The sequence below is a fragment of the Giraffa tippelskirchi genome, chromosome 7, assembly GCF_054371585.1.
Source record: "Giraffa tippelskirchi isolate mGirTip1 chromosome 7, T2T-mGirTip1v1.2.pri, whole genome shotgun sequence".
NCBI classification, from domain to species: Eukaryota; Metazoa; Chordata; class Mammalia; order Artiodactyla; family Giraffidae; genus Giraffa; species Giraffa tippelskirchi.
The window spans coordinates 114,042,693-114,064,713 of NC_137281.1; the positions used below are offsets into that span (position 1 = coordinate 114,042,693).

At 38.8% G+C, this 22,021-nt stretch overlaps 1 protein-coding gene across 2 annotated transcripts in view; it reads right to left on the reverse strand.

Annotated features, from left to right (window-relative positions):
• AQP9 (aquaporin 9) overlaps nucleotides 1–21,243 on the reverse strand; it is a 43,722-nt gene extending 22,479 nt beyond the window's left edge. For both annotated transcript variants that reach the window (XM_081510077.1, XM_081510078.1), the window contains exon 1: nucleotides 20,841–21,243. In XM_081510077.1, coding sequence (XP_081366203.1) covers nucleotides 20,841–20,951 — 111 coding nt within the window. In that variant the 5' untranslated portion in view covers nucleotides 20,952–21,243. The remainder of the gene's footprint in view (nucleotides 1–20,840) is intronic.
• Between the last annotated feature and the right edge of the window lie 778 nt (nucleotides 21,244–22,021).

Sequence of the window (22,021 nt, forward strand, 5' to 3'; positions counted from 1 at the left end):
TTCAGCAAAGGTTCAAATGGGGCAACCTTAATGAAGGCACTATTTAAATAACAAAGGACAATAATAGGTGAAGGATATTATTGCCTTTAGTATAAACTCAAAAGCAAAACCCCAATACAAGGTGAATACATTCAGGCAAAGGGACTCATGGACTTAACCCCTAACTCACTGTCTGGCAATAAAAATGGGAGAGAAAACACATCTGTGACCGAAATTATAAATAGCTGTTATTTCATTCCAAACATGAGAACAAAATTTGCGGAAAGAAGAGAAGTGGGAAAACGACAAGAACTTCAAGGTGTTCTGTGTATTTGTGATTACTCTCCAAAGTGAGGTCATTTCATGGCTGGCAAGATTTTAGTGCTTTTGGTAGTAAAGCAAGACTAGAAAAGAGGAGGGGGGTAAATACCATAGCTATCAGGATCTGTGCATGGCAGGAGTGGGAGAAAGCATTTCATTGGAAGAGGAAGAAAGACATTTGAAAGGCAGAATTCCTACAAAAGATTGACTGGTGAGTGAGGTACCCTCAGTCATTCTCAGTCACCAAAGCCACATGTTTTGAACTTTTTTTGGTACTCTGTCCTCTTCTCTCTCTTCACCCACGGTCAATTATTTCCATATCTCTTCTGTGGGCTTCTGTGGAGCCTTCTGTGGGTTCTGACCTGTATCCCTGGTTCTAGTATCTCCCCACTCAGCTAGCGTGCCAGATGAAGCACACCTTGCACACTGGCCCACACCCATTGCTCAGGAAGTACTAGCACCAGCCCCTCAGCCTGGCTCTCAGGGCTCTCTGGTGCCATGCCTCATGAGTCCCAGCCCAGTGTTCTCCCCAGAATAAATCTTCCCATCAGCCAGGCTGGCAACCCATTCACTTTGAGTCCTTTGAACTTGAAGCTCATTTCCTCCTCTGCACACCTGCTCATGCCATCCCTTCCAGCACAATATCTTTTCTGCGTTTTCCCCAGCCCAAATCAATCTATTCTTAACACTGAGCTAAAATGCTACCTTTTCTGTAGGGCTTTCTCTGGCAACTGAAGCTCCCAAAGACCTCTCCTGCTTATTTCATCATGTCTTTACAATGTCATTTTATGTTATCCCCACCTTGCCTTGTGGCACTCCACCAAGACCATAATGCTCACCAGTTCACTTGTGCTTCTTTATATTCTGTGCTCAAACAATATTTATAAAAAGATATTAAAATATCTAAGAGTAAATGGGAAAAAAAAATCCTGCCTAAAATGTCTTTTCTTTCTTTTTTAACATATTTATTTGGCTGGGTTGGGTCTTAGTTGTGGCATGTGGGGTCTTCATTTTGCCATGTAAGATCTTTTGTTGTGGCACAAGGACTCTCTGGTTGCAGCACGTAGGCACCGGAGCATGCAGGCTCAGTAGATGCAGGAGCATGAGCTTAGTTACTCTGTGGCATGTGGGATCTTAGTTCCCTGACCAGGGATCAAACCCGAGTCCCCTGCATTGCAAGATATATTCTTAACCACTGGACTACCAGGGAAGCTCCAAAATGCCTTTTCAAGAGAAAAAGTTAGTTTGGGGGCACAATGTAAAAAGTGGGAGGTGTAATTTCTGAGACATACCTCTTGAGACTGTTGGAAATTTCCCAACTGAGCCATGAATCCTATGACAGGCTGACTACTGGACACAATGTGAAACCTCATATGATTAAGTGATTACCGTAAACTGAAATGCTGGAGGTGAGGACAAAGATTCATGAGTCCACAGATTTTATTTCATGTGACCTTTCTCAAATCTCCTTTGTATCTACTACTTCCTTCAAAGTGTTAACCAAGATATTCCTAGCACAGAAAACACAGTGCATAACAGACACCCAAAATATTTGCTTGATATATGAAAGCTGAGCACATTCAGAAAAGCAGTTAGTGAAGGTTGATGATTCCTTAGTAAAATGTTGGCAAATGCATGTACTCTGGGGCCAGCTGGAGAAGGAAATGGCACCCCACTCCAGTACTCTTGCCTGGAAAATCCCGTGGATGGAGGAGCCTGGTAGGCTACAGTCCATGGGGTCGCTAAGAGTCGGACATGACTGAGCGACTTCACTTTCACTTTTCCCTTTCATGCACTGGAGAAGGAAATGGCAACCCACTCCAGTATTCTTGCCTGGAGAATCCCAGGGACGGCAGAGCCTGGTGGGCTGCCGTCTATGGGGTCGCACGGAGTCGGACACGACTGAAGCGACTTAGCAGCAGCAGCAGCTGGGGCCAGCGATTACTGGGGAATTTTGATTATCACAAGTGATCTGTGGTTCCCTGTGCACATCAAGACTGTCCAAAGAAGGAAAATAATTAACATGTCTTGTATCTTCAAGGTGTTTTGCCTATTTGTGATTACTCTCCAAAGATGAGTCATTTTACAGTTGGCAAGGCTTTAGTGTTTGGATGTCCGGTGGTTAGGACTCAGTGCTTTCTCTGCTGGGGCTCAGGTTTAATCCCTGGTCAGGGAACTAAGATCCTGCAAGCTGCACGACATGGCCAAAAGAACAAAAACAAAAAAACAACAACAGAGAAAAAAAAAAAAGAAGAAGAAAAGAAGAGGGGTAAATACTATTGTTATCAAGGTCTTTGCATGGCAGGAGTAGGAGAAAGAATTTCAGTGGAAAAGGAAGAAAGACATTTGGAAGGCAGAATTCCTACAAAAGATTGATTGGTGAGTTGAGGTAACCCCAGTCATTCCCAGTCACCCAGGTCGTACCTTCTGGAATTTTCTGTTTCAGTATTTTCAGAATTAATGGATACTAAAAAACAGTTTCTATCCTATAGAGTTCCTGAAAATATTCAACATTGAAAGAAACTCCTTGGGAAACATTGTCATGGAATTTGTAGTAAAGGCTGAATGAAACTTTGACTATCTTTACTCATCTGTTTAGGGTTATGTGAGTAAAAGAATGCAAATACCAGCTACCATCTATTTGATGTGTGCTTTGTGCCAATTCTATGCTAAGTGCTGTAATACAGGTACAGTATTATTTCATCATCATCCCATTAACTTATGATCCCTCTGAAAGGGAAGTATTGTTATCTCCATTTTATTGATGAGGAAAATTGAAGTTGGGAAAGGCCAAGCAATTTTCCCAATGTTACATCATAAAAGGAAGGGAGACAGAACCAGGGTTTGATTTCAGGCCTGTCTTAGTCAGAGGACTGTGCTCCTAACCATTACATATTGGACAGAGCAAAAGGTCATCACAAGCAACCAAGGTCCCCAAGAATTCACGGAAAGTTTCAGGGAGGACACTGGGTTTTCCACAGGAGGTAAGATGGGGATACCAGTTTTCCTATCTGCATACTGAGAATAAAGACTATCTGGGAATGTGGAAGGGTTTGGAGGCAGCAGCCATCTATTACCAAACCACCCAATATTTAAGGCCTCCCTGTAGACCAGATACAGTCTGAGGAGAAAGTACTGAGGTTGAAGCTCATTTGGAAGCCTCAGAGAGCCTGCTCTTTGTGACAGGACAAGTGGCTTTTCTGGTGACAACATATGTGGTCACTCTGGTTCAGAAAAACACCAACACTTGTACTTTATTGCTGAAGCTTCCCATGACCTGGAGAAAAATCCTTTTCAGCCCCATTTCCCTTCCTTTCTCAGAGATAAATGAGACATGTTGATGATTGAGTGCAGCTTTTTCAGTTTGTGCACAACCTAGTTTTTTGATTCTTGTTTGCTTGATTTTTAACTCCCCTTGCAGAGAGAGCTTCCACTAGACGACCAAGTGCTCACCAGGGAAAATTAGACCTGAAGGCGGAGTGAAACCTTTCCCTGTCTTGTTTTCTTTTGCTTTTTTCTTTCCTCACAGTGTCTCCCTGTCTTGTAGTCATCAGCTGAAGACACACTCCTCCCCCTGATGCTGACCAAACCTGTCTACTCCCGGCTGAGAGAAAGGTGGCGTGGGCCTTTTCCACACTTACCAACCACACCCATGAGCCACGTGGATTTCTTGTGGAGCTGGCCAACATTTAGGGCGCTTATTTAGCATTCAAACCTATCACAACAACAAGACTCAAGAAGTCAAACAATTCCACCTCTCTTTGCAGGCCCCACATGCCCCTTTAATACCTTTTACTGAATCAGAGCCAAATAACTAAGCCAGGTGACCATTCTAAAGTGCTCTAGAACCTTCAAAGCACACCTGGCTAGTGTTTTATTGTACTTTTAAAAACTTGCCTAGGAAGCCAATATCCTCCTTTAACCCGGTGGTGCCAGTTTGTGCCCACTGTGGGCAGCAGCAATATGGTGCAAGGACAGGAATCATGTATGACTGTTCACCTTATATTGCTGGAGGTCTTCCTCGAAATAGGTAAGGAATATATTTTGAGTGAAAAATATTCTTCAGTAGGTAATTTGTCATAAAGTGATATAAATATTCATAGAACAGAAGTCAGCATTAAAAGAACCTATCTGTGGCAACACAAATTTTAAGTAAACTGATTTGTTTTATGTGTAGGTGGGTGAGTGTATGTGTTTTTGTCAGATATGTATACGTACACTCCTCGCACATATATATATATATATATATATATATATATATATATGATATAAATAATCTCATTTAATCCCAGTAAAAACCTAAGAGGGAAGAAAACTGAAACCTTAGGCCAAAGCAATTAAGTAATTTATCGGAGGACTTACAGCTAGTGAAAATATCTTTTTGAACCCCAAATTAACATTTCCATCCAAAGTTGATGTTCCTTCACTTACATGAACAGCCCTCGACTGTACCTGAGCCAAATAAATCATTTGTCCAGATTTGTATTTCCCAAGTCTGTCTTTCAAAAAATCAAATTGCTGTGTAGCACAGGGAGCCCAGCCTGGTGCTTTGTGATGACCTAGAGGAATGGGAGGGGGGAGGAGAAGGAGGAGAGGGAGGGAGGGGATGTACATATAATTATGGCTGATTTGCGCTGCTGTATGGCAGAAATCAACACAACATTGTAAAAATTTTAAGTAAATGTATATGTATTTAAACTAAAAAATAGGAAAAAAATCAAACTGTAGGAAACAAAGATCTCTGAATCTACAAATACCTCTCATTGAGATTTGGTATTCACTTTTCTTCGTCCATTCCTCTCTGTTCATGTCCATTTAAAAATTCTAAGTGCCATGCATCCTGCCTGGTGTAGGAGGGATGCAAAAACCCAGACAGGGCCTCTCAAAGGTCACAGAGCAGTAGGAGAGGTAGGAGCTGGGAACTGGTAAGAATCGTGAGAACTGTATGAAGTGATGCACTGTCATTTTATGTTACAAGCTTGTTACTCATGAATGGTGTAAGTATTTATGCCTACGGAAAGTGCATATGGGGATGTAGTTTTGTAATTCAGCCTTGCTAACTAGATGATAGAAATTTTGACATTTAAGTCTCCCCAAATTTTTGAATTACTTGATTAATACCTCAAATTATCGAGCCACCTGACATCAAATCTGAGATATATTAATATATCACATGAGTATGTAACAGATTGGTCTCATGAAGAACTTGACTATGATAATATAAGATCAAGATTTATCTTCTGATATTGCCAGAAATAAAATGATTTTTACACTATTGCCTCAACCAGTTTTGCCAGAGGGTAGGATGGGAAGAGAAAAGGAACACATTCTTGCATGTAGGACTTAGATTTCTATTAGCCAATCCTCTTGTAAACAGGTAATATCAGACAGCAGACTTAGACCTTCAACAATCTCTCCATCTGTGCTTTCCTGGTGAGAATATTTTGTCTTTGTAGAATGTGGTTCAGGACACCTTCAGAGCAGAGTCACAAACTAGTGGGCCATGGTTGAAGACTGCCTTTAAGTAGGATTGACTCAAAGATGTGTTCTGTTTGGCCCACATGGTGATTTTTAGAAATTGCTGCCAGTATTTAAAAATAGAAAAATTATACATAGAACTCTGGATTTCTGATCATTCTTGCAAAACTGTAATATTTGATGAAGCTTTACCTCATTCCTGCTTAGACACAGTGGAGATGGTCTGAGTGGCAAATGAGATGCCCCCAAGACATGGTATACGCTGCCCACTTCCTCCCTAACTCCACCAGGCCCACTTCACTCAGATATCTTACCTGTCTGGTTTCAATAGACTCTGGGGTTTTCGAGTACCATCTTAAATCCTAGGAAGAGAAAACCATTTAGATTTTCGGGCTTGTAACTTTCTGGCCCCACAGACACTGTGGTGATAGCAAACCTGGCCTGAGATGAAAGACAGCCTCCCATTTCCTGGAGAAAGGATCTGTGGTTACCTTCAAATGAAGGACTGACTATGGGTAAAACTTTATCTAAGTAGGTTAAGTAATAGGAAGACCAAAAAACACAGTCCTATTCTTGAGACAAAAGTAATTCTGGGGGCTTGCCAGAGTGTCTCCTCTCCCTGTAAGCATTCTATCTTTTGTCCCTGGAGAGGAAGAAGAATAAATTCCCACCTGTCAGGACCCTGGTCTCAGCAAACCTTGGCACTCCAGCCTGTGCTGTAGGTGTCTGTTACCAGAAGTCCCACATCCTACTCCATCTGTCTATATATTAATATACCTATTTATTTTATGTGACTTTGCCTATTGGAACATGTAATAATAATAGTAACAACAACAGAAACAAATACTGATTACTGAGTATAATAGCATATATTAGCCTGTATTATAATATTAGCCTGTATAATAGCATATATTAGCCTCGCAAGGACCCAATGAGTCCAGCTCCTCTTATTGTCTCCACTTTACATATAAGGAAACAAAGATTAGAGAGATTAAGAGGTCAAGAGAATTCCTCACATTCACAGAGGCAGCAAGTCATAAGGTCCAGGTTTAATTGTACTTAATTCTGGCCACTGGATGGGTGAATAAGCAAGCATTTACAACATGTATACAATGGACAAAGTGTCTCACCTCTATTACTTCCGTAATAGAAGCTCCAATACTTTGGTGACCTGATGCAAAGAGGCGACTCATTGGAAAAGACCCTGATGCTGGGAAAGATTGAAGGTCAAAGGAGAAGGTGGCAGCAGAGGATGAGATGGTTAGATAGCATCACTGACTCAATGAACATGAGTTTGCGCAAACTCTGAGAGATGGTGAAGGACAGAGAAGCATGGTGTGCTACAGTCCATGGGGTTGCAAAGAGTTGGACATAACTTAGTGACTGAACAACATTCCTCCCAATATTAAATTCCCATTTAAAAAGTGAAAAACTGGATGACTTAATAAAAAATCCTATTGCTAACAAGTGGCAGAATCTGAATCTGGAGATAACGTCTCTGATTCCCAGCTCAGTGTTTCTCCTGTGACAACTGCTACTATCTCATTGGGGTTACTTGGTTTCTTTATTAGGACAAAATGCCTCTTTATGCACAGCTTTCCAGTTGGTTAGATTTCCAGTTGGAAAATAAAACTTTCTTACTCATAACAAAAATAGTCACAAAGAACTTAGACTGACATCTGGACATTCTGGTTAAAAATAAAGTATTGGGTGGCATGTAACCTGAGATAATATCAGAACACGATCAATCACCTCTAAGAACCAACTGTATTTCAAAAGAGATGATATTAAGGCAGGCTCATAAAAAGAGAGGAATCTGAGATTTGAGAACCAACTGAATGGGCAAATGGCCAATCTTATAGCTCTCCAAGTAGAAGAGTACCCAGAACCAACACAGATCTCAGAAATGAGAGGTGGCTAAACTCCACTATTTCCACTAAGCTGAAAAGAATAGTGACCTGCTTTTCTGATCTGCACCCAGTCACTCATTCCCCCAGCTCACCCCAAATAATGCCAGGATAGGGGTCAGAATAAGAAACTAATGAATAATTTGTTAAGGTGTGTATGTGTTCATATCAGGATAACTATGGGGCTGAGTGTGCTGGGTATGGATGGGAGGTTGCTGAGGACAATTCTCACTTCATTCAGAGTGGTCCAACAATGTCAAGTATATTTCAGGTCATTCTCAATCTGGAAGATCCTTGAAGATGGAAAGGTTTAGAGCCCTGATTTGTTTCTTAGGTTCATTTCAGAGCTTGCAGTTCCTAAAGTATGTTCCATGGATCATCAGTTCCGTGAGATGCTCCTCACAAAATGGGGGTTGTCACCAAGTTAGTCTGGGGACAACTGTATATTCTAGTCCCCTCTTAGAGATTTACAGTGAAGGTTAAAGGCTCTGATAATTCCTATAGTTGAAAAAACTGCTTAGCTTGGTTTATCCCGGTGTTTCCAATGTGTATTTGGGAAGGACAGCATTTTCTTTCATGTAGTTCTTGCGTGCATTTTACAGAACTAGTGTTCTTCAGAACACAGTTTGAGCAACTCCCTAAATCACTTGGAAGAGATAAATTCCGCTGAGTGAGCTCTTTTATGGGGAGCAGAGAAGTGAAGAAAATATTCATGAACATGTAGAAAATTTTCAGTTATAAAGGGCATATGATAAAATATGAGAATTAGTATCCTTCTCACTCCAGATTTCATATTTTATTCTCTACAGGTAACTATTAACAATATTTTCTGGTGTATCCTATTAAACATGTGTACATTTTATACAAATGGGAATATTTTCTACCTGCTTTTTCATTTTAAAAGCTTAGTGAGTTTTTCTATATTAGCATATGAATATTGGCCTCATTATGTTTAACAGCTGCTTAAGAGTCCATTACAGCAATACACTCCAATTTCTTTAAACTACCTGTTGATAGAGGCATAGGATTTAGGGGGAGGTTTCCTGCAAAGAAAGAGATTAAGCCATTTAGACTTATTCTAGGATGAGGAATAAGCCCTCAGGTCCTTTTTGGTATTGATTGACTATCCCAGCCGTGTAGCTTAGAGTGTATCAGCCCATCTATCAAGATGGCTAGGGGGGTGGGGTGCACATTTTGCTGGCATATTTACTTTTAAATCATTTGCTTTGCTTTGCAGGGTCAGTGAACATAGCAATCCTACCTCAGACATGAAATAAGGTGCCCACTAGATACATAAAGTCACTCCTGGGTGCTTTTACATCTTGATTGATTCTATGGATTGTGATCTCATTTCTTTGAGGCTTCCCTCCCTCATAGTCCTCACAATACAAGTCCTCTGCTTCACAAGGCTGATAAATAAGGAGGAGCCAGCTTCCGCTCTCATCCCACGTTCTCCTTTCTTGTGAAGTTGAGAACATGTTGCAACAAACTTTGTCACTAAAAACTAAGCAACTCCACTTCTGGAAAGTAAAAAACGAAAATACTTCCCTTTCAAAAGTAATGAAAATAGCAAGTTTTCTGGGACAAAATTAAAACTCAGGGATCACAGAGTTTATTTTTGGCAGAATCAAATGTGGCTTTATGAGTCTGCAGCCCTTAGATCAGTGACTCAGAACAGACTTTTCTCCCCAGGTTCTTTGGAACTCTGAAATTTCCCAAGTTAGTATGGTCCTTCATGTTCACTGCTGATAAGGGGAAGACTGCAGGGAAATCCTTCTTCAGCTGATACTGACTCAGGGTCTAAGGATTTGAAGAGATTCAGCCTCATTTGGAGAAAGCATAGGGTTTCCCCCTGACCTGCCTCTTGAGAAATCTGTATGCAAGTCAGGAAGCAACAGTTAGAACTGGACATGGAACAACAGACGGGTTCCAAACAGGGAAAGGAGTACATCAAGGTTGTATATTGTCACCCTGCTTATTTAACTTATATGCCAAGTACATTATGAGAAACGCTGGGCTGGATGAAACACAAGCTGGAAGCAAGATTGCTGGGGGAAATATCAATAACCTCAGATATGCAGATGACACCACCCTTATGGCAGAAAGCGAAGAACTAAAGAGCCTCTTGATGAAAGTAAAAGAGGAGAGTGAAAAAGTTGGCTTAAAACTCAACACTCAGAAAACTTAAGATCATGTCATCTGGTCCCATCACTTCATGGCAAATAGATGGGAAAACAATGGAAACAGCGACAGACTTTATTTTGGGGGGCTTCAAAATCACTGGAGATGGTGATTTCAGCCAGAAATTAAAAGAGGCTTACTCCTTGGAAGAAAAGCTATGACCAACCTAGACAGCATATTAAAAAGCAGAGACATTACATTGTCTACAAAGGTCCGTCTAGTCAAAGCTATGGTTTTTCCAGGACTCATGTATGGATGTGAGATTTGGACTATAAAGAAAGCTGAGTGCCGAAGAATTGATGCTTTTGAACTGTGGTGCTGGAGAAGACTCTTGAGAGTCCCTTGGACTGCAAGGAGATCCAACCAGTCCATCCTAAAGAAAATCAGTCCTGAATATTCATTGGAAGGACTGATGCTGAATCTGAAACTCCAATACTTTGGCCACATGATGCGAAGAACTGACTCATTTGAAAAGACCCTGATTCTGGGCAAGATTGAAGATGGGAGGAGAAGGAGACGACAGAGAATGGGGTGGTTGGATGGCATCACCAACTCAATGGACATTAGTTTGAGTAAACTCCGGGAGTTGGTGGTGGACAGAGAGGCCTGGTGTGCTGCAGTCCAAGGGGTTCCAAAGAGTTGGACACAACAGAGTGACTGAACTGAACTGATAGGGTTTCCCTAGTCACTCATGGTCACATATTCCAGGTGGGAGAAAGGGAGCAGAGAGCTCTTCACCACTGCACCCATACTCATCAGCCTTCTCTTTTTCAGTTTTCCACCTTATGGTAATCATTTCTGGTTGGTGATATACCTGGGCAACCTAGCAGAAGCCAATGCACACCTGTTCTGGAAGAGCAATGCCAAAATTTGGGCCCTAAAGATTTCCCACACTGAAGAATAAACCTTCCTAAAGAGCTTACAATACAAATTCACAAAACACTAAAGGAAATGATCCTTTGTGAATGAAGCAGTGGATAAAATAAGCAGGATGATAACCAATTCCAAAACTTGAGATGATGGAAATAAAATACCATAAAGTACTGTAAATATGTTAGACTTTAGTTACACAGATTAAAAAAATAAACACATAAGGAGAGAAAATAAAAGCAATTAAGTACAAGAACCAAATAGAATTTCTAGAAATGAAAACATATTAAGGAAACTGAAGACTTAATAAACATATTAAACAGAAGCCTAGATATAACTGAATAGGGAATTAGTGAATCAGCAGACAGATTTGAGAGCACTACACAAAATTCATCATGGAGATGTCTAGATAGATTTGTCAAAGTGGTTGGGAGAGGTAATGAAAAAAAGTGAGAGCATCAAGCATATATACAAGTATAATTGGAATTCTGAAAGAAAAAAATAGAGTCTGGAGGAGAGAAAATATGATAAAGCTGAGAATTTTCCAAAGTTGGTGAAAATTGCAAATCTTTAAATTGAAGATGAACAATGAATCCTGGGCACTACAAAGAAAATAAATTCATTCCTAGTCATATTATAGTGAAGTGTCAGGAGAAAAGGGGAAATCTGTAATAGTAGTCAGAGAAATGCAGATTATTAAGGACAAAAATTAGACCAGTAATAAACTTGTCAATAGCAGTAATAAAGATACTGTGATGATACTTGCAAATTGCTAAACAAAACCAATCATCAACATAAAACTTATCAGCTAATTTATCATTGAAGCTTGAGAGTGAAATAAAGACGTAATCAGACAAAGACTACCCTTCCTGCAAAATTTCCTTAAGAAATCTTTTTTTTTTTTCCTGCACAAAGAAGCCAGCACCTGAAAGAAAATAAAGGGTGAATGCAGTAATGATTAACAAATAAATTGGTAATTGATAGTAAATTCAAATAAGTATTCACTATTCAAAACACTAATATTAAGCACAATGAGTAGAATATTAGATAATAATGCCATAAGATGGAGTAGTTGATTAAAATTAGGCTTTTAAAACATTTTTGTGTTGTTCAGAAGGAAAGAGATGTCAATTCATTTTAAAGTTTGTTAATGCAATAATACATTTTGTTAAATGTAAGGATAAGTACTTAAAGAATAGAAAGAGTAAGCAGAGGAGAAAAGGGAGAAATAAAGAAAGCTGATAGGAGAATCAACTCAATGGGAGAATGTAAGAAATGTCAAAGTAGAAACTAACTGGAAAACAGAAACCACATTAAAAATTAAAGAACAAAATGAATATATGTGTATAACTGAGTCATTTTGCTGTACAGCAGAGATCAGCATATTATAAATCAAAATACTTCAATAAAAAATAAATAAAAATGAAAGGGCATCACCACAGGTACAGCAGAGATTTTTAAAAGCTGGAAGCCGATACTATGAAAAATCATTTCAAAATTACTGCTTTCACTATATTAATTTTGAAAGTATTAAAAAATTTTAAAAACTTCATTTGAAAACAGAAATGAAGCACAGTTCTCTGGAAAAAAATAAATTGCCAAAATAGAATTAATAACAGAAAATCTAAATGAAACATAGCTTTAGAGAAATTTACTTCCAAACATCTCTCTTTCAGTTCACATGCTAAGTATAATCTTTAATGAACTGATAATCCTCATTTTATACAAAGTGTTCCAGAAAACAAAAAGTGGGAAAAAATTCCAATATATTTCATGAAGTTAATATGCTGCTGGTAATAAAAGTAGACAGGACAATATAATAATTGAAATTATAGTCCAGATCCTTAATAAAACATCACAAACTAAATGCTGTGATTAGGTGGGAATTAATCTCAGGAATGTAAGGATGATTTAACACTAAAAATATTTATCAATGTAATTTTCTTTATCAACAGATAAGAACAGAAACCCATGTGGTTATCTCAATAGATGTAGAAATGTATTTTTTAAAAAATTCAACAATTGTTCCTAATCAGGGTTTTAGTAAATGAGAGATAGGAATTTCCTTTCTCAAATCAAGAATGTCTACCCAAAACCAACAGAAACTATTGTTTAATGGTAAAATATAAGAAGCAGATTTTTGAAAGTTGGGGATAGAACAAGAATGACACAATTATAGCTTCTAGTAACATTGAACAAGAGGTTTTGATTATAATAATAATAAGAAATTAAATATTTAACGACTAAAAAGAAAGAAAATTAAGAACTCCCATATTCTCAGAGAAAAAGGTATTACCGATGTCAATACAGTCCAATAGAACATTTTTCAATGAGTGGAAAGTTCTATTGTTATATCTCTGCTGTCCAATATGGTATCCAATATTCATATATGGTTCTTGAGCACATAAAATAGAACTAGGAAGGATGGAAACTAAATTTCTTATTTTATTTAAGATTAATTTTAATTTAAGTAGCCACATATGGGTAGTGGCACTCAAATTTGACAGCCTTGAACTATACAGAATATCTAAGACAATCGTAGACTTATTTGAATTAATAAGAGAATGACCAAGTTTGCTGAATGCAAAATCAGTATATAACACTCAGTATTGTTTCTAAACACTAGTAATAACCAATTAGAAAATATCATTTAAAAGGTACTATTCACAGTAGTGATCGTAACCATAAGATAGTTAGAACTATATCAAACAAAAATAAATGTATGACTAATACCAAGTAAATTATAAAACTTTGGAAAGAAATATGAAACTATGAATGAAGAATTATTTATGGGTGAGCAGATTCACTATTTTAAAATGTCAGTTCTGTCCAGAATACTGTAAATTCAGTGCTGCTACTGCTGCTAAGGCACTTTAGTCATGTCCAACTCTCTGCGACCCCACAGATGGCAGCCCACCAGGCTCCACCATCCCTGGGATTCTCCAGGCAAGAACACTGGGGTGGGTTGCCATTTCCTTCTCCAATGCATGAAAGGGAAAAGTAAAAGTGAAGTTGCTCAGTTGTGTCCGACTCTTCGCGACCCCATGGACTGCAGCCTACCAGGCTCCTCCATCCATGGGATTTTCCAGGCAAGAGTACTGGAGTGGGGTGCCATTGCCTTCTCCAAATTCAGTGCAATTCCAGTCAAAATCTCTACAGGGTATGTATGGAACTTGATAAACAGATCCTAAAATTCATGTGAAAGACTAAAAGGCTAAAAATAGCTAAGACAATATTGAAAAAATAACAAGGAAGAAAAACACGAGATAACAGAAATTATTTAGAAAGCAATTATAACAAAAATATGTGGCAGTGATATGGGTTTGGGCAGAGAGATCAATGGAACTAAATCAAGTCTAGATATACACCACATTTATATGGGAACTGGTATGTAATAGAGATGGCATTACAACCAGTAGAGATAGGACAGACCAGTCAAAATGGTACTGGAACAACTGGTGATCCTTCCAAATAAAGAGACACCTACTCTACATTCTACCCCAAAATAAATTCTACACAGGGAACTATACTCAGTATTTTATTAAAACCTATAATGGAAAAGAATCTGAAAAATTATATATATATATATATATATATATATATATATAACTGAATCACTGTGTTGAAACTAGCACAACATTGTAAATCATTATACTTCAATAATTTTTTTAAAAAAAATCTAATAATTTAAGCACCTAAATGTGAAAAGCAAAATATTAAGCTGTAATTAGAAAACACAAAATTCGTTGAAATTTCTAGTGAAATTTTATTTCTGGTATATCAAATGGACAAAAATAGAAAGTTGAAGCATATCAAGAGTTGACGAGTGTATGGAAATGGGAATGCTTATATTGCTGCCTATAGTATAAATTTGAAACCACTTTGGAGAGCAATGTTAAAATACACATAAAGGTGAAGATTGACACACCCAAGGCCAAAAAACCCACTTCTAAAAGAGGAACTCATGTACCAGGAGGCCTGAACAGGCTGTCTTTAACAGCAGAGTTGGTAACAGTTCGTGACGCGAATGGATATACACACTAGCTGTCCAGCACAACAATTAAAATGGATTACCCACGTCAACATGGCCCCAAATAGATAAATCTCAAAAAATGTCTTTGAGGGAAAAAAAAATCTCAAATGATAGAAGGTATAAAAACTATGAAGTCACACATATAAGTTTATGAAACATCCAAAATAGCAACATAGATTGTCATGGGAGGCAATAGTAAAGTGCAAAAGCACGTGCAAAAATGGAGAGAACCCAGAGAGGTCTGATTTTAAATCCAGCTCCACCACACATTTGCCTGTGAGCAAGGTGTTCCATGTACTAAGCCTTCATTTCCCCACCTGTAAAATAAGAACAGTTTCCTTATCTCACTAGATTTTTCCAGGATTAAAGTGAGTGTTAATGCCCTTCACCATCCTTTGACTTCATCACATAACTGGAGTGAAAGGATCTTCCACTTCAGGCCCCTCTGCACCCGCGTTGAAGGCACAGGGCAAGAACCCACAAAAGACCTCATGGCTGGCTCTTCCACACTTCAGATTTAGAACCTTGGGCTTTGTTAAAGTGACAAAGCACCCACATGCAGAAGTATAGATTCAGGAAAGGCAGAGTACTAGACATACACTGTAATAAATAAAAGGAGCAGATAGCGTTGGCGGTGGATGTTCTTTCCCATGTTCTGCTGTGGTAGAAAGAGCATTTGACAGAATTCTGTGAGCGAGCCTATGGGTCTCTGTTTCCTCATTGGAAAGACGCAGGGATCAGACAACAGAGACAACTTCATCCCAGTGTAAGGGCCTATGGATGAGGATCCCTCCACGGCTCTGGGAAACAAGCCATCCAAGATCAACAGAGGCTCCTGGCCTATTATTGGCCAACATATTGACAACTCTAGCTCTATGGGATCCACAGTCCTGGAGGTTGTAGGCCTGGAGTAGGACACAGCTTTGCAAAGCTACAAGCTTGAACCAAGCAGAGAGAAGACAGGACAGGGGACTTGCCAGCCAGAGATAAGACAAAAGATTTATGAAGTCTCTTAAGGGCCGCTTCCTTTTAGTTCCTTTGCTCTAAGGAACCGATTGGTCTCACAGAGGAGGATCTAGAAAATAGAAATATTAGGGGAAAAACAGAGTGCCATGCACGGCCAACATGTTTGTTAGAGCCATGAAGAGATGGCTGAACCACCCTAGAGTCCTGGTGTTACAGGAGGTTTGAATGTGTTTGTAGGTGGTCGTGCCTGTGTGCTCAGTTGCTAAGTCATATCTGACTCTTTGTGACCCCATGGACTGTAGCCCACGAGGCTCCTCTGTCCATGGGATTTCCCAGGCAAGAATACTGGAGTGGGTTGCCATTTAAGAAGTCTAAAAACTTCATGCTAATAGATCTTCTATAAAATGTTCATGTCATGGTCATGTCTGTCCTATATAATAATCTTTTGACACTCTACTGTCTAATGTATCTTAGGCTATAAAATTAATAAAGTTCTCTTGGACTTCCACATGAAAGGTGCTAATTCTCATTGAATACTGGTATTGGGTTGGCCAAAAATTTCATTTAAGTTTTTGTGAGATGTAATGGAAAAACCCAGATGAAATTTTTGGCCAACCAAATATATTAGGAGTGACTGAAGTCGAGATATGAAGCCTAGCTCTTGTGTTCATGGGCTGGGTGACCTTGGGTGAACCTCATGATTGTGTTACATCTGTTTTCCCATCTGGCAAAATGGAGTTCGTCATGTTTCTCTTTCTCCCACTCCTCCCCTCCCTCTCCCCCTCCTCTCCATGGAGAGTTATAAAAAATAAGCAACAGTCCAGATGAAAAAACACTCCATGCCTCTTAGAGGAAAAGCAGAGTGGAAACCCAAGGCCCAGTATGTGCATAAGACAGGGCAACTGGGCTCCATGCTGATTCATAGGACCTACAGTTGCATCAGCCTGTGCCTTGGCTTCCCATCAATAAGAAGCGCAAAGGACATTCACCTCACTCTTACCTCACAGTTGTCCTACCAGTCTCTGGGAACTCCAGATAATGTAGTAGGCCAGGATTGCCCTAAATTACACCTTGCAAAGCAGCCTTAGTTTAAGAACTGGATAATTTTAAGAACTTTCCTATTTCACACTGAATGCTAATCCTATATTCTTTAGTTTCAACAGTTTCCTAATATGGACCAGACCTATTCCAAGATCTGAGAACACTTTGTAATAATTATTTGAGAGCCCTGTAATTTCTGTAGCCAGCCTCTGCCCTTTCTATTTCCCCTCAGGGCACAGATCAAAGATATTACTTTTAGCAAAAGTACTTGCATTATTTCATTCTTAGATAGGCCAAAAGGTAGATGTCTAATGTACAGGCTTGACAGGGTGAGGGAAAAAATGTAGGGTCTTTTCCCAATACACAAGTAGATGCTATCTACTCCTAAGTCCAGCCCTGGAAGGATGTCCTTCCACCACAAGGAGAAATATGGCTGCTGGCTGGGCTGTTCACCTTAGCATCTTCAATAGGATGGGCTCTGTATCAAAGAATCCTGGAATGTTTGGAGAGAGAGGAGGGTACACAGAATAGTGAGGAGTGAACATAGCTCCTGTGAGAAATGATGAGAGATCTTGGGAAGTTCAGCCTCCTAAAAGAATTATTAATTCAACACACACTGATGGGGTTCGTTTATGTGTGGATAGAGTTCTGTAGTCAATTCTAGGGAAAGGTATGGGCAGGATGCCCAGGAGGGGACAAAGCAGCTATTTTTAAATACTACAAAGACTCTCAAGTAAAAGAGCAGAAGGATCAAGGGGAAAGGGAGCTAACATGTAATGAGCTTCCTATCTCAGGAATTTTACATGTAGTGTATATTTAATGTACAACCTGAAACCCACACGTCACGGGCCCACATGCAGGGGGCTGAGAAGTCTGTTCTCTGCCTTCACCTTTACACCCTTCCACCTGAGTTGAGTAGTCTTTTCTTCTTGGTGGCCCAACTAATGATCTGGTCTCATCAGGTGCTCATTAATTAAAAACATATGCACACAGTGCTAACTCAAGGCTCCAGTCTATAGAAATATTAAAGCAGAGTCTGATTTACCATCTATCAAGGACATTACCAAAGGAATTCCAGCAATGGGTGGAAGTATGTGGAAAGCGTAGGCTCTGTAATTAGAAAGAACCCCAGTTCACTGCAAAACGCACTGGTTTTGGCCAGTTACTTCATCTCTTTGATCCCTCATTTCTTCAACTGTTTATGGGTGATAAATGTAGGTAAAGAAGCTAACAAACAGTAGATACTTATTACTTATTCCCTATATTTGCAGCTCAGTGCTTCTAAACCTCTTCTCTGTGATGGGAAAGATGCATTGCAGACTGTCTTCCTCACACCAGTAAAGGCAAAAAGGCCTGCCTATCCCAATGTCTGGACTTCTCTGGTGACTCAGCAGTAAAGAATCTTCTGTAATGTAGAAGACGCGAGTTTGATCCCTGGGTTGGGAAGATCCCCTGGAGAAGGAAATGACAACCTACTCCAGTATTCTTTCTGGGAAAATCCCATGGACAGAGGAGCTTGGTGGGCTACAGTCCATGGGGTCACAAGAGTCGGACATGACTTCGCTACTAAACCACCACCACCATCCATCCCAATGTCTAAAATACCTAATTAGAGCTAATTTTTTAGCTTATGACTTAATTACTTTAATATACAGAGAATTTTTCATGGAACTTCTCTTCCTTTAATGCTACCAGTTGCCCTTATCAGTCATTTATATCACAGTGTGAATGAGCTTGAGGTGCTTCCCTTAAGAGCACTTTTCAAGATTGGGGTGAAAATGGCATCAGACTCCCAGTGTCTGGGAGAAAATTAACTTTACAAATAAAGTGAGTCCTACATATACACTCTGCCATTTTTCAGTGCTCCCTTTGCTCCATGCCTTATCAACATGCAAACTTTTTACTAGAGAAAGTAAGGCAAAATGCACATTTTCTAATAAGGCAGAAATAATTACTTGGATAACTTTTGAGCAAAACCATATAGATTTATTAAAAACTAAAATTTTAATTTACATGTATATTGAAAAAATACATTTTTGCGGAAATTTCTTGTTTATACATCCCCACAAGCCTCAACAAAATTGAATATTATAATCAGAAAGATTTCATTAGGATTCACTTTAGAACAGTATAAATAGTAATCAAACATTTCAGGAAATGATTGGATTTAGCCAGAAGATACAAAATTTAATTTTTCAGCATACAGTGTCAAGATATTATTTCTGTAGCTTCCACCTTGAATTGTAGGGGAAGAGACATTACTATTTGCTTGAGCAGAATAGTGAATGGCTAAAAGCCACTTTCATTTACTCAATTCAGACAGGATGAGATTATGAAATAGATTCTTATGAAGAAATAAAGAGGGTTTTTTGGTTACAAAATACACAGATGTTAACTCACTTCCTCCTCTATTTTATTTGCAGAGCGCTTAGAATTGTAACTGAATTTACTTCACTTCTCTGTATCACAGGTCACCCTGAGGATGAAGTTAGGCTGGGACACCATTCTTCCCTTTGGGACCAAATTGTCAAGTAACATAACCACAGGATTTTCGACTTCCTGAGGGCAATTTTCCAGTAAAGAGTGACTAGAATCAGAAGAATCTTGGATTTCTATTTTCCGTCTCTTTTCTTTCCAACGCCCTTCTCCCCAATACTGCCCCGGTCTAAGTCACATAGATGAGAGGGGAGGATGGTCAAGAGGGAGTGTAAGAAATTGTCCTAATACCTTGAAGATACTTGAATGAATCATGTACAGAGAGGTTTTTAGAAACCAGAAAACATATTGCTCTGTCTCATTTTATACTAGTTCAATTTTTTGAGTCCATATTCATTTCTTCATCTTGGATTAGTCTCCTGAAATAGTATGTATTTACACAAAGCAAAGAACTTTAAAAAAATGAGGTATAATTAGCATATAGCAATATGTTAGTTTCAGGTGTATAATATCCTAATTCAATATTTGTTCATATGGTAAAATGAGCATCACAATAAATCTAACTAATGTCTATCTCCATACATAGTTATACACTTTTTCTTGTGATGAGAACTTTTAAGATATAATCTTAGCAATTTTCATATATGTAATATGATACTATTAACTGTAGTCACCATGCTGCATATCACCCAAGAACTTTTAACATACAAAGTTTATGGATAATCCTCTATAATCTTAAAAATGAAATTATTCATAACTAGAGTAGGGGATCTTCGAGCAGATTTTTGTTATTGTTTTAAAGCAAGTTAAAATCAGTAGCAGCTACTCATGAAAATAATTACACATTTAATTTTTGCTCACTAATGGTTTGAGCCCAGCTAAAAATTCAGGATACAGAGAATGCTGGAACATGCAACAGGATGAAAACCTAGAGCCAATGCCACTTAAGTATACTTTCCAGACTTTGGAAAGTTGTGCATGTCTTCAGACAAAATCCTCAAAAGGTTCTTAGAATACATCCTTCCTTTATATCTGACAAGTTTTTATGACTCTCTAATTGAAACTCTTTAGAGATTAGTTTGAGTTAAATAGAGGGGGAAAATAATATAAAACTACAGCTAGACCATTGCACAGTACACTATTTCTACCTAATAAATTAGTGCATTTTTTAATTTAGTAAAAATCAAGTGATCTGACAACACAATCTTTGCCAAACACTTGTAATAACAAGCTGTCTCTTAGCATCCATATTTATTGATTATTGATAATTCAGCTTAACATTTGTGGGGAAATAAGCAGAGTATAAATCAGTTAAGCAAAGAGAAAAATTTTCTAACAGCTGACTTTAGTCACAAAGTCATTTTAGAGCCTAAGTAAATCTGTAAAATGAAGAAAGTACTTCATGCCCCTCCTCCTCTCTCATCCACTTTTGTGGCTAAATGGAGTGAGTAAACAGAAACCTAAAATGTTGGCCACTGAGTAGCCAAACAGCCTGGAAGTAACTTGCTGATTGCTCAAAGAAGTGAGTCTAATGAAGAACTCAAAACAAAGATAAAAATTTTTATCATCAGCTAGGTTACAAGTGAGGCATCCTTGGCTCAAAATTCAGGAAATCAGAAAATACTCACAATCATTATAAATGTGCCCAAGAACTCAGAGAGCATTTCCTTGGCTAAGGTGTTCTTCAAGACCAATCTCTGCTTCAAGCTTTTTTTCTTTTGTTCCATCTCAGGCTGCATCTTGGGGCTTCTCCAAAGACCACTTCTTTCACCAACACCTGCTTCTTCTGATCCCTACTTCACTGGCACATAAAAGTTTTTAACAACTGCTCATAGGTTCCTGGAGATACCTGATTAGATTATCCAGTCCCAATTAGAACCTGTGGTTTACTCCTCTGGTGGTGAAGTTGTCATTCCGTGGTTGCTGCTGTTTGTTTGAAATGGTGAGGTAGAACCTAAAATCCTGAAAACGACCGTTTTTGTACCTGATAGATTAATCATTACCTTTATTTTCATGGTACTTTTTTTCTCTGTTGGTTTTTTTCTCGAGAGATGAGAAAAGAGATGTATTGGTTGCGTCGTTGCCAAACCACAGCGATGGGCTCCAGTCCAGGAGAGATTTACATGTTGCACAATTGCAAGCTTCTGACTTTTTTTTTCCTATTCAGAAATGGTTGGTTGAAGTGTAGCTTGGAATTGTCAAATCAGGCACATATACATCCAGTGTAAACATTCTTCTCTGAAGGTGTTTTCATGCACATTAGAGAACATGAATAAAATATAAATGTGTTGTTCTGCAAGATTAATCACTCTTTTTTTCTTCTAATAACATTTTGGTGATTTAATTACAGCTCCTTGATGATATTGAGAACCACTGCATTTGTTCTAGAGATGAAGAAATTACCATGTGTGTGCTCAGTGTTTCAGTCACTCGTTGTGACCCCATGGACTGTAACCCACCAGGCTCCTCTGTCCATGGGATTATCCCAGGAAGAACACTGGAGTGGGTTGCCATTTCCTTCTCCAGGGGGTCTTCTTGACCCAGGGATCCAAACTGCATCTCCTACATTAGCAGGCAGATTCTTTACCACTGAGCCACCTGGGAAGACCGGAAGAAATTAACATACAGAGAGACAATTGCAAGTTTCACATGGCAAGTCTATAGAACAGAATGGGATCTCCTGCTCCGATCCTGTAGCTGGGATTCATCTACTAAAGATAGCTTGGAATCAAGAATCAGAATGATGGAGAAACCAACTTCTTAAGAAGCATTTTAGTTTGAAAACCAAGTTGCTCTCCTTCATTTACCA